Below are 15,882 nucleotides of genomic sequence, written 5' to 3' on the forward strand. Positions count from 1 at the left end.
AGTAAAACAGATCTGTGGTGTTCAAGAGATGGTAGTTTGACATTTTATTTTCGGCAATTCTATTCATGTCAAAATTGATGAAATATGTGGCCGGTTTATTTTTTTGAGTTTTGACCCGCTCACCATCTAACTAACCTAATGACATAGCAAATATGTAGAAACATTTTTGAATGACGCATGCAAACCGTTACAGTGTATATCATTTTGAAGTACGGATGACAAAGGTGCGGGCTTACTCTACAGTGTATATGTATATGTATATATACATTTAAAATTGAATTTCTATGTTATTCAAGTTTTTGACGAGAGCCGTGAGTCAGTTCAGTCTATATATAAGAGTATGCTTCTGGATCTAATTGTATAGTCATCTTTGACAGCCTGTGAAGTGAACACAATGCATACCTTGGTTCTTCTGTTGTTGGTGGGTGTAGCTGCGGCTGGTCTTGCTCCGCTGTACGAAGTTGAGGAGAACGTCAAAGGCCACTATCTCATCAAATTCAAGTATTGCATTTACGTATGAATATCACGAAACATGCTGATATTTTCTGATTTTCTCAGACATTTGCTGTCGATATTGTTGATATTTACACGTTCCTGATGCTCTTTTATTTCAGGGATGAAGTGGATTCTGACATGACTGCCGAGGGCATACAGCGTCATGTGCAACAGCAGCGTTTGGGTGAGGCTATCATCTATCATCGTTACTACAATGTCTTGAAGGGTGTGGCTGCAAAACTGTCAGAGGAAGTCCTACAATATGTGAGAAGGGAACAGATTTGTCTACTTTGTTAATGATTTGTTGTGTACAAATATTTCTCAGTGTTTGAGAAAGGGCTGTATTATTGTTCCAGGTATCCTTGTTACCATTTTTTCATGTCAGTGAAAAGCAAAGACAGGAAGGACGTTTCCTGTATGAAATAGGTTTATCATTTGTTATTTTCTGGGAAGAAGAGGAAACCTGACTTCTTTATTTCTAGTTTTGGTCCTAGCTTTAACATAGCCAAATAAAAGAGGCTTGCTATAATGCAGTAATATATTATTATTGCGCCCTGCAAATCGTTTTCTTTCACTATTGGATCCCCATTGGTTTCTAATAATGATTAGGTACGAACCTTGGATGAGGTTGAGTATGTATCGGAGGACGGCATGGCCCATGCAGCAGACATTCCTTGGGGGCTGGACCGTATTGGAGAGAGGCGACTTCCTCTGGATGGACGCTTCAAACCTGACCCAGTTTATTGTAAGGATAGATTTCAAAGATATGTAACTATCTAACAGAATTTTATTTTCTTCCAGCACTTGCAAATATCCTGCATTTGCCTGTAAAAGTTAGTTTCGATTCAACGAATTTTCCATGACTATAAAATATATGTATAAAACCTGGCTGAAACAGCTCTGGCTGAGTTGCTGATCGTGAACCTGCATTTGGTTTGCGGCGCACAGGTGCAATTCATGCATGGTACAATCAGCCTCTGGTGCCATTTTTCAACTGACAGGTGGTCATACGCATTGCATAGATTCTATGAGGCAAAGTGCATCAAAGTGGTTGGACTATCAAGATAAATCTGCATAGGATTATTGAAATTTAAGTTCGTGTGAAAGAGAGTTTTTTTCCTTTCATGCAGGTGAAGGACAGGGTGTTGAAATCTGGGTCTTAGACACTGGTATCCGTCCCACCCACCGTGACTTTGGAGGCAGGGCCTCGGTAGCGTTTGATGCCTACGGTGGTAATGTTAGTGTCATTTCCTCTCAAGGACACTAATTCTTAGTTGTTAAGGTCTTAAATTCTTTGACTTCGCAAGAAACTAAACTTTGACTTTTTGACTAAAAATATAAGTCTTAGCATATAAGTCTTCACGTATGAGTTGGAAGTTAACTTCTATGACAATTATATTCCAACGATTTGGAGAAAGCTTGGCTTTGACGCTTGCTTCAAACTAAAAATATAAGTTGTCAATGATTGCCTTGTTTCTCAGAATTAAGGCATTATTTCCCGTACACTGATGTAACGGGCTTTATGCCTACCAGTTTGAGCTTCCACAGAGATTCACTGTAGGCCTATATTCAACTTAATCCGTTTCATTGTATAGGTAAAGAATTTCTAATAATTTTACAGAGCGATACATAATGATCCACTACCCCATACATGGAAACTACTTTGGTAGACAGCATCATTCCCGTATTTGTAAATCTTGTAGTGTATTGTAGTTGATTAGTGGTATTTATGCACTCATGTGTTAAATATAGAAATAACAAGGCATATATGTATATTCTTTTATGTTTGGTTAGGGCAAAGATTGCAACGGTCACGGCACTCACTGTGCAGGTATTGCAGCAGGTTCCTGTTATGGAGTTGCCAAAAAAGCAACGATCAAAAGTGTGAAAGTTCTGGGTAGCACTCGTTGTGGTTCAACTGGGCCTTACTCAAAAATTGTGAAAGGTGCGTTTTTATCATATTGTAGTTATAAATGACTATGGAATACAGCCGTAGCAGGCATGTGATAAAAGACTTTGTCTTAAAAACAAAAATGGCTTGATGAGCTTAGTTTAACGGTTAAACTGCCTTCCACAAATATAACCTCCTGTTTCCATGCCAATTCAATATCTTCTTGTTCAAGTCCTGTTGTGGTTGTTGGTTGCAATTTCTTTCATTCTTGGTTTTCTTGCTTTCAGGATTTGAATATGTTATTGCCAATGCCAGGCGTCCTGCTGTCGTGTCCATGTCGATTAGCGGGGGGAAAAACCGGTTTTACGAGACTGCAGTGAAAAAGGTTGTATCAGCAGGTATTACAGTGGTGGTCGCTGCTGGAAACCAGAACACCGATGCTTGCACTAAATCTCCAGCTTGGCTTCGTGAGGTAAGTACTGATGATCCTTTACAACCCGTGTTTACCATGATAGTAAGGCTTGATGGGATCCGTCACCCTCTATCATCCCACCCATCTTGCATGAGCCCGTCAACACCTCAGTACCTTCAAACACGAAGATACCAGGACGTTTTTATCATTTATTACTAACCCAAAACGTGAAACTACTAAGGAACTTAGAAAGAAAAGTCAAAACCCAATCGTAGAAATTTCATCAATCAACCAATAGCTAGATCAAACCTTCAAGACAATGAGGTACTGGCATTTCATTGAGGGAATGCCTCTCCTGACTGGCCCAGAGCATCTGCCTCCCAAGCACTACTTAACATCATAAGAAGGATCTCTCTGTTAGCCTCCTTAGCAGTAGTATTCTTTTGATATTGGTGAGAGCACACAATTCACACAATGACAAATCAACATTTTTCAAGGAACAAATTTTGTTAAATCAAGCATGGTGAGGGTGTATTAAGCAAGTTAAGAGTATTTAATTAAAACAAGTCAAAATAACCATTTTGGAAACTGCCTTATGCAAATCAAGTATTCAGAAACAAGTTTAGTCGAGGCTTACGAAGATGCATTAGTAAGAAGGCTTCATTTTTACAGTTGACTGTAACACTCAGCATAAGACAGTGTCTTACATATTAATGTCTGATATTGTTTACCCTCATTACAGGTGATCACTGTAGGCGCAACTGATGGATGCGATAAGAGATCTTACTTTTCAAACTTTGGGAGATGCGTCGACATTTTTGCTCCTGGCAGCTCCATCCCAAGCGCAGATTGGACATCTGACACAGCAACTACGAAGAAGTCTGGGACCTCCATGGCCTGTCCACACATTTCAGGTAAAACTCCTGTAAAAACAACAGTCTTCCCTGTTTCTTTATTTTATTCGAATCCAAACAAAATCTGACCCATGAAGCTCCTTTTTCTGTTTCGTCTCTGTTACTAATAAGGGATAAATAAAATGATTCGAATTTTGATTGGAATTCTGACCTATTAAATTTCCCACTAATACTTCCCATGTGAAGAAAATTCCCCACAAAACGTACATGGAAAGAATTCAACAAACGACTTGACAGCAGAAATTCATTGATATTAATTTGAGTGCCTTTACCACTCGTACATGCAGCTTTCCCAGAAACTCACAGGTCAACGCATGACTTGGCTGGGTCAGTGCGCTAGCGATGCGAAAATATTTTATGATATGGGAATATTATCTCGGAAGTAGAAAAAAAAGCAGCAGGGACTTGTTTGTCAATGTAGGTCTACACTGGGCGGGAAAAACTGCCGGTTACAGTGGGTACACAGGGATGCATTGTATCTCTACCTTGATGACCACTACGCATGTCCGCACATGAGTATAAAAATTGCATCTCATCTCAGCAGTTAAAATAAAAGAAAAAATAATTTTCTGACTAAACGATTCACCCGGCCACACGTGATTATGGAATGTTTTATTTTTTTTTAGTTCATACATTGATCTTTATTGTTCTTTGGGGGTAATCATGATGCATGCATTTACATTTTAACCAATAAAGAGCCGGGGGCGGAATCCACCCCCTCAACATTTTTCCGATATAGCCACAGTGTAGGTTATTTTTAGGAGCTGTGCCTTTGAGAGGTTTTAAAGTAATTCCTGCTTATAATTTCGACATGAATGTGGTGAAAACTGAGCCTACCGTTCTTGCACAGCTCTCATTTTCCCAAAATAGCAAAAATAGATACTTTTTTTAAATATGGTGCAAAATGCACGCAGGCCAGCACTGTGGGGTTCAAATTTCCATAAAACAAAACGACTTGTCTGATTGACTTCAAACTGTAAGGGTTTTGTGTACATGTTTGCAAAGTTTCAATCAATCGAACACAGTACAGCCAAATTCTTGGAGAGGGCGAGGGGCGGAATCCGCCTCATCCGGCTTTGAGATGAACTAAATAACCCCACTCTTTCAAGGTTAAGGGCTGCAGTTAAAAACACATTTTTGACCACTACTGTTACGACACTTAAGACAGGTTGCTGCATATTTCTGTTGAATTAATCTATAGTATTGCAAATAGAAACCAGGTCAGTCTGTAACAATGAACCTTGGACTTTTTCTCCTTACAAAAAGCCCTGCTGGGGTATAAATCTACCAAGGAAGAAAAGAAAAGTATTTATTGAAAGTATGGAATGTGCTAAGAAAAGTTAAAGGATGGAACAAACACCCCCCCCCCAAAAAAAGATAAAAACTACATGATCTCTGCGGGGCTTGAACCAAGCTCAGTGTGCCCAACAACATATCATCGTGGTATATTGTGATCCCAAGCCCTTTGTAAATTGGCAGTAATCGCTGTTTTGTAAAGACCCCAGTTTTGTCTCTGCATCTTCCATCTTCTCTTTTGTCTTTTCCTCCGACTTTCCCGCTTAATGTGACATGAATGATTCCACTTATTCGACCATTTCGTTCCTTCTGATATTAACAAGGGCAAGATTTACTCTTAACTTTCGCAGGAATTGCTGCTCTCTACTTGGGTCAGAATCGGAATCTCTCACCTGCTCGGATTAAGTCGAAACTCAGGAGATCTGCGACCAGGTCCGTACTGTCAGATATTGGACGAGGCAGCCCCAATCTTCTTGCATACATTGATCCTTAGTACCACACTAGCATGGGGTTAATACGTTGATGTTGAAACCACACAGACCTTGGACTTCCAGAATTATTTTTTTTTTATTTTAATTATCAGACATATTTAAATCAATAATGACGGTGTCGGCTTGATAGATTGTTTTGTTTCTAATATAGACGAAGATATATTACAGTGTAGTTTTCAGCACGATAAGAATTTTCAAAGGAGGCATCAAACATTAAGAAGAAAATTAAGCACAGTTTAGTACGCATTTGGACCTAGTGGAACAGATTTGGCAGCGTATGAGCTCTGCGTCATGGGACTCTGCAGCTTTTCAGGTAACGCTAGCGTCACAAATTAAAATTTTCATCAAAAACTTGGAGAATACTGATAATTTGTACCCCTGGAGGAAGACAGGCATACAAAATAGATGGTCTTAATTTATCTTAAAATTACTCACGGAAAGTTGAGCATAAATATTAAACAAAATGTTCACCCTAGCACTATTTAATTTAAGAATGTCATATACAACTGGTTGCAACAAGACTAACAGATGTTTGCGAAGATGCCACTTTGTTAAGAATTATTTATCGAAAATACAATCTCTTGAAATTAAATACAATCAATGAATTTGTTTGTTTCCGGTCAGTGTTTACCTGTGATTTAAAGAATCTTTGACTTTGTCACCATGCAGAAATTTGAAACTAATTGAAGCATTCTGAGCGGGTGGAAGAGGGAGCTGTCAAAGGTTGATTGCAGGAGACAGTTCACCGAACGTTTGAATACATACACATAAAATGGGTGGGGCGGCTTTGGGAATTTTTATACAAATTCACAAAATAGGGTCCTATTTTGTGCAATTTCTCTCATTGATACTGAAAGCCAATGTTGCAGTCAACGCTGGCAGTAGCTGATGGTAAAACTGGCCACATTCACAATGCATGATCCTTTGCTCTTCTGATGTTGGTTGTTGCAGCTATAGCTGGTTTTTCTCCGTTGTAGGAAGTTGAGGACAAGGCCAAAGGCAATTACATCTTCAAAATCTTTGGGTGCAGACAAATTGCTGAGTTTACTTTTTGTTTGGGTTTCTGGTAGGAAAATTTGCGCTTGACTGTTGGGTTCTTGAATTGAAATTCGATCAGGATAGGCACACTGATTGCAGTGGCTCAAATCTGTGCCGGGGACTGGGGGATAACTTAGATAAAAAAAAATGCCCGGCCGTTGAAATTCGAAAGGCGCAGGAGGGGAGGGGGGAGAAACTGCTTGACACCACACGACACTTGGAGGCGCTATACATCCAACTCTTTACCTTTAAAATGGCGTTCGTAAAGTTGGTGTTTTTTTCTCACTTTTGATATGATCTCCACCCCGAAGAGTAAACCCAACCCTCTTTTATATTTAAAAAATATTTATTTATTAGCCACATCCCACAGCAGAAATACTGCCAATTACAGGAACGGAAAGAAATAAACCCAAATGAGAAAACATTGTAAATGAAATTGTGACATACATGTATATCATTGCTAAACAAACACACTAGACAAAAATAACGGATATGTACGGGCATATATAAATAAATAGAGAATACACATAAATAAATCAGTTAAGAAAAACAAGACAAAACAAAAACTATAAGGGAGAACGACGGTAATCCAGGAAATAAGATGTTGTAAAAGTGAGGGGAATCACATCCCAGGGGAGCATAGATGAAATGACTATTGAAAAAAATACAAACAATAAACCGCAGACAAACATATCAACAAACATCAAATACAACACAAAATAAACAGACACCTGAACATTTGGGTAAACAAACACGTACATGTTCTAGGGGACTGACGACACCCAAACAAGAAACAAACAAACAAACAACAAACACCCCAACAAACACCCCCCAACACCCCAACAAACAAACAAACAAACAAACAAACAACCCCAACACCCCAACAAACAAACAAACAAACAAACACCCCCCCAACAAACAAACAAACAAACACCCCAACAAACAAACAAACAACCCCAACACCCCAACAAACAAACAATAAGAACATTCAAATCACGGTAATAATAACTTAAACAACTGGCAAACTAAACCGGTAAATAAAGAACTGATTTGTGTCAGAGCAGAGGACACCTGCCTACGAAAAGAGTTAATTGACGGTGCATCAAACATATCACACTTCCCACGGTGCCCATTATAAGTGATAGAAATTCTCAAGACGATTCCGCGCTTGAGCACCTCAATGCGACTCCATGGGACATGGAAGATGTGTTTAGGTGCATGCTTCCTCCGAATGAAGCGTACAAGCTGTATGGGTTGGCACCAGCCAAGTTATAAACAATTATGAAAATGCTTATACAAAAATAAACAGTCGTTGATGTCTCCTCTTCGCTTCACAGTTGGGAGTTTGGTCACATAATTCAAGATAAATCCAGATCAATAACATTTTAATTTGTGAGATTCCGGTGCCTGAACATAAGGAAGCGTTGTTGAACTTGTTTAATCCTTGGTACCTGGTAAGCTGAAATAGAGTTGAATACAACTGTTCAATACTCCAGATTGGGCCTGATAAGTGAACAATACATGGTACGCAGAACACGTTCATCCTTAAGGGAGCGGAAAATGCGCCATATTTTAGATTCACTTTCTCAGAGGGAAACCAAAACAAAGTGTGCAGAACCAAATTACAGCAACCAGTTCTCACTCTTGTTTTCAATATTCAACAATTACTTATATGTTAAACCACACAAAACAAATAATATAATCAACAGAACATAATATATGACGGATTACATAAGGTCATTGTTTAAATTACGGATTTGGATCCAAGGTGACCGAGGAGGGGCGAGCAGCAACACCAAACATAAACGGAAAGTTCAAAGTTCTGTTCTCCAGGGGTTCTTAATTATCGTTGTAAGACGACTACAGGTGAAGTACAGTAGCCTACACAGAAGGTTACAAACGGGTCCTCCTGTTAGCGGGTCAACACAACCGAGCGCCGTGTACGATGAGCTCACGCACGTCTGTTCCGGACTCATGCCATGGCTTTTGGTACCCCAAGTTAGATCAAGACATTGAGGAAACAGTAAAAAGTTTTGAAGTATGCTTGTCTCTGAGAAATACCCTCAACAGGGCACCATTTGTACCGTGGACAAATTCTAGAAAACCTTGGGAGAGAGTTCATTTTGATTTTTTCGAGCTTGAAGGGAAACATTACTTGATAATGATCGATTGTCACAGTAAGTGGATAAATGTGGAATGGATGATGCACACAACTACTGCTAAGACCACTGAAGTACTGAGGGGGTGGTTTGCGATGCATGGCCTACCAGAGGAGTTAGTGTCTGATAATGGACCTCAATTCGCATCAGAAGAGTTTGAGTTGTTTTTGAGCAAAAATGGAATCAAACATAGCCGAGTGCCACCCTATCATGCAGCATCAAATGTAGAGCAGAAAGAAGTGCTCAAGTAGCAAAAAAGGGCACCGACCAAGTATCTGATAGTATCCTAAAGTTTCTGTTCGTCATCAACTTGACAACTTTTTGTTGTCTTATCGCATTACACCTCAGTCTTCGACGGGTTGTTCACCTTATGAGCTATTGTTCAAGCATGCTCCCAGAACTAGGTGCAGTTTGCTGAAACCAGATGTAAACACTAACGTTCATGAACAACAAGACAAGTCAAAGGTCAATCATGACATCCCCAATATGAAATCAGAGAATTTTCTAGGGGAGAGAAAGCCATGGTCGAGAATTTTAGGGGAGGTAGAGAGAGGTTTGTTGTTGTTGTTGTTGTAGTGGCAAAGAGGTTGGGTCCTCTGACTTTACTTGGTGAAGGTTGAACAAAAACTGCGTTATTTGTTGGAAGCTGGAAAAGCAAGTTGCCCCTCTGAACATGGGGACACAGCATTGCTGCAGCAAGAAGAAACTGTCTCTAGGCCAGCACCAGTCACTGAGACCTGTGGTGAACAAATTACGCCACAGATCCCAAGTGCCCATGCAGAATCAAGTCAGGGTGGCATGGGCACTCAAGCTCAGCCAAATGGTCTACCTCTCACAGCAACCTCAGAACCAACCTCTTCATCAATACCGCAAGCACTTCAGTGACTGGTACATACTCCAGAAAGGAGATATCCAAAAAGAATGATGAAAACTCGACAGCCTTATTGAATCCATTTAATTATGTTGAAGGGATTCAATGTAACCATGTAAACCAGTTAAGTAACAGGCATAGTATTCTGGGTAACTCTTTAAAACAAATTCTGCATTATTTATTTTCACCACGAGTACAACGGAATAAACAGACAAGATATCAGATAGTGTGACACAATGCACATAATTTGTTAGACTATTTAAAGAATTGGGTTGTTCAAGGTTGTAACAAAAACCATATATTAAAATTTCACGTTAGTGTTATAAAATGTCACACATATATGGTCTAAGTACAAGTATTCCGACAAATATAAGGGGTTGTTTTATTGTCTTAGTATACCGGTATGATAGTGTGGTCACGTGTTAAGAAAACCTCATAATGACTGGTTTACACATAAATGGGTTAATTTTATTGCAATGTGTTTGTCTTTAGAGGAGGGGTGTAGTATATTTCACTGGAAATTCTGGTAACTGGTATAGCGCCCTCTGTTGATTTAACCAGTACATGTACGTGTGTAAATTGATCCAAAAACGAATCCACGCTTCCATGAATCCATGCTTCTTGGGCCCTCTCGCTTTGACGATCTCCACTGCTTTTAGCACAAATAGCAGGAATCAATAACAGAAACCATAAAAACTTTGGTTTGTTGAGGAAATCAATTTTAAAAAGTGCCGTGAAAGATCTCCCTTTTTTTACAAAAATGGGTTAAGTTATTACAAGATTTTTTAACGACTGTTTTTAATTTCCAAAAACTGAAATTTGTGTCCAATAGTACTGAGTAGTGTTAAGATGATGAATTGAGTAATAGGTTCATGCTAAACTAACTGAAAGTTCAAAGGGCTAACCACACACTTCATTATTAGTGTGTCTGAAGTATATGGCAGACACAACAGGACGCTATCATGGGGCAGCCATCTTGCTTTTCTACCTTTCAAAGAAAACGGCAAGAGGCATGTGGCCTAGTGGTTAGTGTGTGCAGCTTGTGATCATAGGTACAGGGGTAGGAATCCATCCGGTGGGAGCATGTTGTGATCCTGGGCAGGTCACTTTATCCCTATGTACCCCAAAATATTGCAGCAATCTTTTATACATGTACCATAAATTACTCAAAATATCAAACAGTTGTGCTTACAGTTTGTGGCCTCACGGTTATCTGCAGTCAGTCACCAGTTCCAAAGTCATTTGACGGTCCGCTCAGAATGGGGGAAAAGATGTTCATCAAAATGGCAACCCCAAAGAGCACAAGGCCCTTAGCAGAAATGTTAGCTCGCTGGGTGGAAGAGTACGAGGCCCTTATAGCAGAAATGCTAGCTCGTTGGATGGAAGAGATTGACCACCGGTGTTACATTGCTATACAGCAAGACAACTGACTAGCCATGGGTAGCACACCTTTGCTCTATATACACCACACGCTTTCACACTTAGTAGACCCAATGAAAAGACCACACCCAACTGAAACATCCCATCTGTTTGTACTTACCATTTAAATGCAAAGTCTACAATCTAGAGCCCCAAGTACCCTGTGTTAAATGCAAATCAATGATATCACAGACTGAAATGAAGATTTAAATCCAGCAGCTTCCTTTTGTTGCAACCAAAATTGGGAGACAATAAACTGTACATTAAAGGAAAAAAGACATCACTTTAAACGATAAAGTGGGCTGAGAGCTGACAAGGCCACTGTATCTCTCCATAACTAATTCAGAATTTATTTTCATCGTACATGTCAAAATATTTCACTACCAAAATTGTATTCTACACTATACAAAGTTGGCCAACACTGAAGAATTAACTCGTGTAAAAAGGTGCGACTACAGCGGCTGTGGTTCGTGTTACCTTAATATGGCAGGTGTAATTCCTGTTTTTCAAGGTAACTCAGTGGAATACATTACACTGATACTTATTCAGGATAGGGTGATTAATAACGGGGATACTGAAGAATTTTGACGAAGACTTGCTTGCTCCATTTCTGTTTTATCCTAAGAAGTTTGACATGACTTCATGCATGAGTTACCTCACATTTTCTAGTAACCAAATTTTGAAGTGTAAGCAATATTTGTGACCTATGTGGACATATACGTGAATGCTTACGTTGCAGTAACTGGCCCCGTTGGCTAAATGTTTTGATAGCCGTGTTTACGCGGTTTGTTATGTTCGCACAAGCAAAATGAATCCAATAATTTCGTCCTTACAACTGGGTGTGCAGTTTGGTTTCAGAGAGAATTGCCTCGGCCAAATTCATCGTAATTGAAGCTCTTGAGCATGATCACAATTTCCAAACCACATTGTTCTCCCACCAGTACAATTTTGTTCACAGAAGACTGTCTACATTGTAGGATTATGATTAAAAACTGTTCAGACTATCAGGTGCCTTGCGTCAATTTGTTTGTTCTAGTTCCACCAAATTACCACTAAAACAGCTCATTTCCTGCATGCAAGGTTGTTGCAAGCGTCTTGAAAAGGGGGAAATCCTCTAAAATTTGTTGAGAATACAACGAGAATAAATTTGTGTCCGAGTAAGTGTTAATATTATTTGTATTTATTAATGCCAATAAAACATCACAAACAAGATGGTATAGGAGAGACAAAAGTAATAAAAATAATGTGATCACAGACCTGTCTCCCCATTTCAAGTTGTGAAAAATTAACAATATGAAAAATAAGTCAATAAACATATAAAAACACTGAACATGTGAACTTAAAAAAAAAATACATATATAAAAATCACTTTGACACTTTGTAAAAGTTCAACAATAAAAACACTCAAAAATAAAGCGTTAGTACTCCAGTAGTTACATATAAAATATAATTAAAAGGTCCATCCCAGATATAAAAATTCAATAAATAAATACATGAGATGGAATACTTACTAGAAAATCATCCTGCTTCGATGTTTGAGGCAGCCAAGCAGAAAGCCCATACTCTTAAGACTGGAAGTACAGGGGCCTCATAGAGGGACAGTTTAGTACGTACTGAGGCATTTAAAGAGGTATTCGTTGCCTAGAAGAGTGAGTTCAAACGCATCCAGAGCCAAAGTTGCGGGGAAAATGAAGTTTCATGTAATGTTATCATATAATGATAACACTTGGTTCAACACATGCAGGAATTGGTGTGTTTCATTTCCACCTTGTAAAATAAAGGCGAAATGTGTGTGTAGACGTGGCCTCAATATGAAAAAACACGCATTAAAGTACTTTCATTTGGATTTTCTCGTGTAGGTTTCGGGCTTTTCCTTTTGATAGTTCTGTTACTAATTACATTACATGTTTAAAAATGTAATATTCGAAATCATTAACTGAAAACTAAGAACTTAAACCATAAGCGACAACAAATCAATAAGTGAGAGACCCAACAACCATCACCATTGAGCCGACCTTCTGGGAGAACTGACAGAAATCATTGACTCAATTAAAAGGACATGAATTTAAGCTGGGTTGCACCACTGAGTGCCACAAAGTGAAAGAGAAACGTTCCATTAATCCTTTTGCTTGCGGATGATATGTAGTAGTACTACGGATACGGGTACAACCTAAAAGTCTAGAGAGCTCGTCAAAAAATTTGGGTTTAATTTGACTGCAACTATCAGTGGTAATTGTTGCAGGAACTCCAAAGGTAACAACCCATGCTTCAATAAATGCCCTTGCAAGTGTTTCGGCAGTCAGGAATAGGACCTGCTTGTGGCCATCGAGTAAATCGATCAATGCATGTTAGCAAATAGGTGAATCCACAAAATGGGGGTTAATGGACCAAGTATGTTAATGTGAACATTGTTGAATCCAGCGTTGGGTGTGGCAAAGGTACTTGACCGTGTCACAGTGTGGCGATGTACCTTAGAACGTTGACAGCAAAAACAATGTCTGGTCCATGATCTAACATCTTTGTTAATAGATGGCCAGATGAATCTTTGTGTGATGAGGTTTTGGGTGGCTCTTATTCCTGGATGGGATGCACCGTGAATAGAATTGAAAATATCGCGTCTAAATTCCTTTGATATATAAGGACGCGGGTGACCTGTGAATACGTCGAAAGTAATTGTACTCTTAGTGGAACAGAGTGGTACTTCTTTAAATTGAAAGGTCGACGATTTACGTAGCCTAGTTAGCTCTTCATCGGTCCTCTGTTTGTTGGCGATGGCATCAAAATCGACTGGAGTGACAGTGACAGAGGGAGTCAATTTCCAAATATGGAATCTGGAAAGAGCATCAGCTACCTGGTTTTCGGTACCTTTACAAAACGAATATCTCTACTGAACTGTGAAATATTATCTAGCTGGTGGATCTCTCGTGGTGAGTAACGATCAGGTTTTGCTGCGAGAGCATAAGAGGTGTGTGGTCAGTTAGGATGCAAAAATTACGACCTTGTAATACGTGTTTAAAATGTCGAATGGACAAGAATACAGCTAACAACTCGCGATCAAAAGTACGGGCTGTAATCGCTTTGAAAAGAAGGAATCATAACGTTATCAACATGTTGGTGAAGTGCACCTCCGATGGCTACATTAGAAGCATCTGTCATGAGACAAAGTGAAGTATCTGAGTTTGGATGTACTAACAAAGTATCTTCAGCAAGACTTTTTTTAGCTTTTTTTCAAATGCCTCTAAAGCAGTTTGGGAAAGTTGGATTGACTGTTTTTTTTTATTTACGATCCAAAAGCTCAGTAAGAGGTTGCAATACCTCAGCACAGTTTGGAATGAATCGGCGGTAAAAGTTTATCAGTCCTAGAAATTGTCGAAACTTGTGGAGGGAGTTTGGAACTGGAAAGTCTTGGATGACTTTGACTTTATCTTTTAGTGGCAAAATGCCGTTGACCAAGAAAATCTAGCGAAGTTACGCCAAATTGACATTTGCCAGGATTGATCAAAATGCAGAGTTAACCCAAACGTTCAAAAACTAGTCAAAGATGTTCAACGTGTTCTTCTTGGTCTACACTAGCTATTAAAAAGGTCGTCAAGATATGTGTAAACAAAGTTTAGTCTATGAAGTACTTGACCTATAAATCCTTGAAAGCGTTTGGAAGACCAAACGGCATTTGAACGTATTCAAATAGACCGAAAGGGGTTGTAATGGCGGTTTGGGGAATATCTGATGGTTCAATAGGAATTTGGTGGTATACCTTCACAAGATAATTTTGGAAAAAAAATGTTCTTGCCTTGTAAGGAAGCAGTAAAATCGTGAATGTGCAGAATAGGATACCTGTCTGGTATTGTGATGTTCTTTAATCCATGATAATCTCTACAAGGTCTCCAATCTGCTGTTTTCTTTGGGACGACCAAGCACTTGTACATGGACAGATATGCCCAAATCTAGCATGTGATCAGATTCGGCTTTGGCAATTTGCAGTTTTATCTGAGACAAGACGTCTGGGTTTAAAATATGTTGCCGGACCTCGAGTTCGAATAAGGTGTGTGACAGTATGCTTGATAGCACTTGGAATATAGTTTGGTCTCGTTCTGTCAACGTCTTAAACCAACATCAATGGCCATAGATTTTTCACCATACGTAGGTGTTACATCCGCCTTAGATGAATAGCATATTTTCCAGTCCTTGCGTGCATACTATTCCTCTTGGTTTATTATCGTGACGTTCTCTTATAAACGTGGGTGTGTCGACGTCGCGTCAGAGTTTTACTTTTCACGAGGGATGTATCATCTGCTGCCGCTCTCCAGCTTTCTGCCGACCGTCAGCGGCTCGTATGGCCCACGCTCAAGGGCGATGATCCTGTCAAGATAAGCCAAGATCAAGTCGCCTCAAGCCTGAGCTCCTGCTTGGATTCCTGTGAGGCCCGCTCAAGACCGAGACCTGCCGCTCACCACTGACTATCAAGACCATGACGGTCAGCCTTGATGACCACTATCTCCCGCTTGGGACCTTAGACCAGCCGCGGTGACTGTACTAGGCTCCCATCGCAACGCCGCTCTATATATTTAAGTTGGATACCGGTATCCCTTTTTTATTTCAATGCATTTATGATTGCATATTTGTCCTTTGTCAATAGACAATTTTTGTTGCGTTTTCTGGTTTCCAAAAGATCAATTTAATTTTAAGTTAACCTTTGTCTCCACTGTCCTTCCTTTTGTGAGTTCTGTCTTTTGAAATCCTTGTGTTGAGGTAATCAATGATCATGTGGAAATAATATTTGACTAAACAGTAATAGTAGTTATTTTGGATTTATTTACCGCTTGTTCCTTTTATCCGACTTGGAAGACGGAAATACATTAAATTTAGCGACCATATCTATCAAAAATCTCGTGCCAG

The 15,882-nt window shown here is 39.4% G+C and overlaps 1 protein-coding gene across 1 annotated transcript; it reads left to right on the forward strand.

Annotated features, from left to right (window-relative positions):
• The first annotated feature begins 326 nt into the window (after positions 1 to 326).
• Positions 327 to 6,104, forward strand: LOC147799755 (uncharacterized). Its single transcript, XM_087134500.1, has 8 exons — positions 327 to 501; positions 615 to 759; positions 1,105 to 1,240; positions 1,626 to 1,732; positions 2,290 to 2,440; positions 2,674 to 2,858; positions 3,541 to 3,712; positions 5,359 to 6,104. The coding sequence occupies exons 1-8, from the start codon at positions 395 to 397 to the stop codon at positions 5,499 to 5,501; spliced, it is 1,146 nt and encodes a 381-aa protein (XP_086990626.1). The 5' UTR covers positions 327 to 394; the 3' UTR covers positions 5,502 to 6,104.
• Positions 6,105 to 15,882: the final 9,778 nt, after the last annotated feature.

This window comes from Acanthaster planci, linkage group LG03, assembly GCF_054643075.1.
Source record: "Acanthaster planci isolate LZ-2023a linkage group LG03, COTS_SCS, whole genome shotgun sequence".
Classification (NCBI taxonomy): Eukaryota; Metazoa; Echinodermata; class Asteroidea; order Valvatida; family Acanthasteridae; genus Acanthaster; species Acanthaster planci.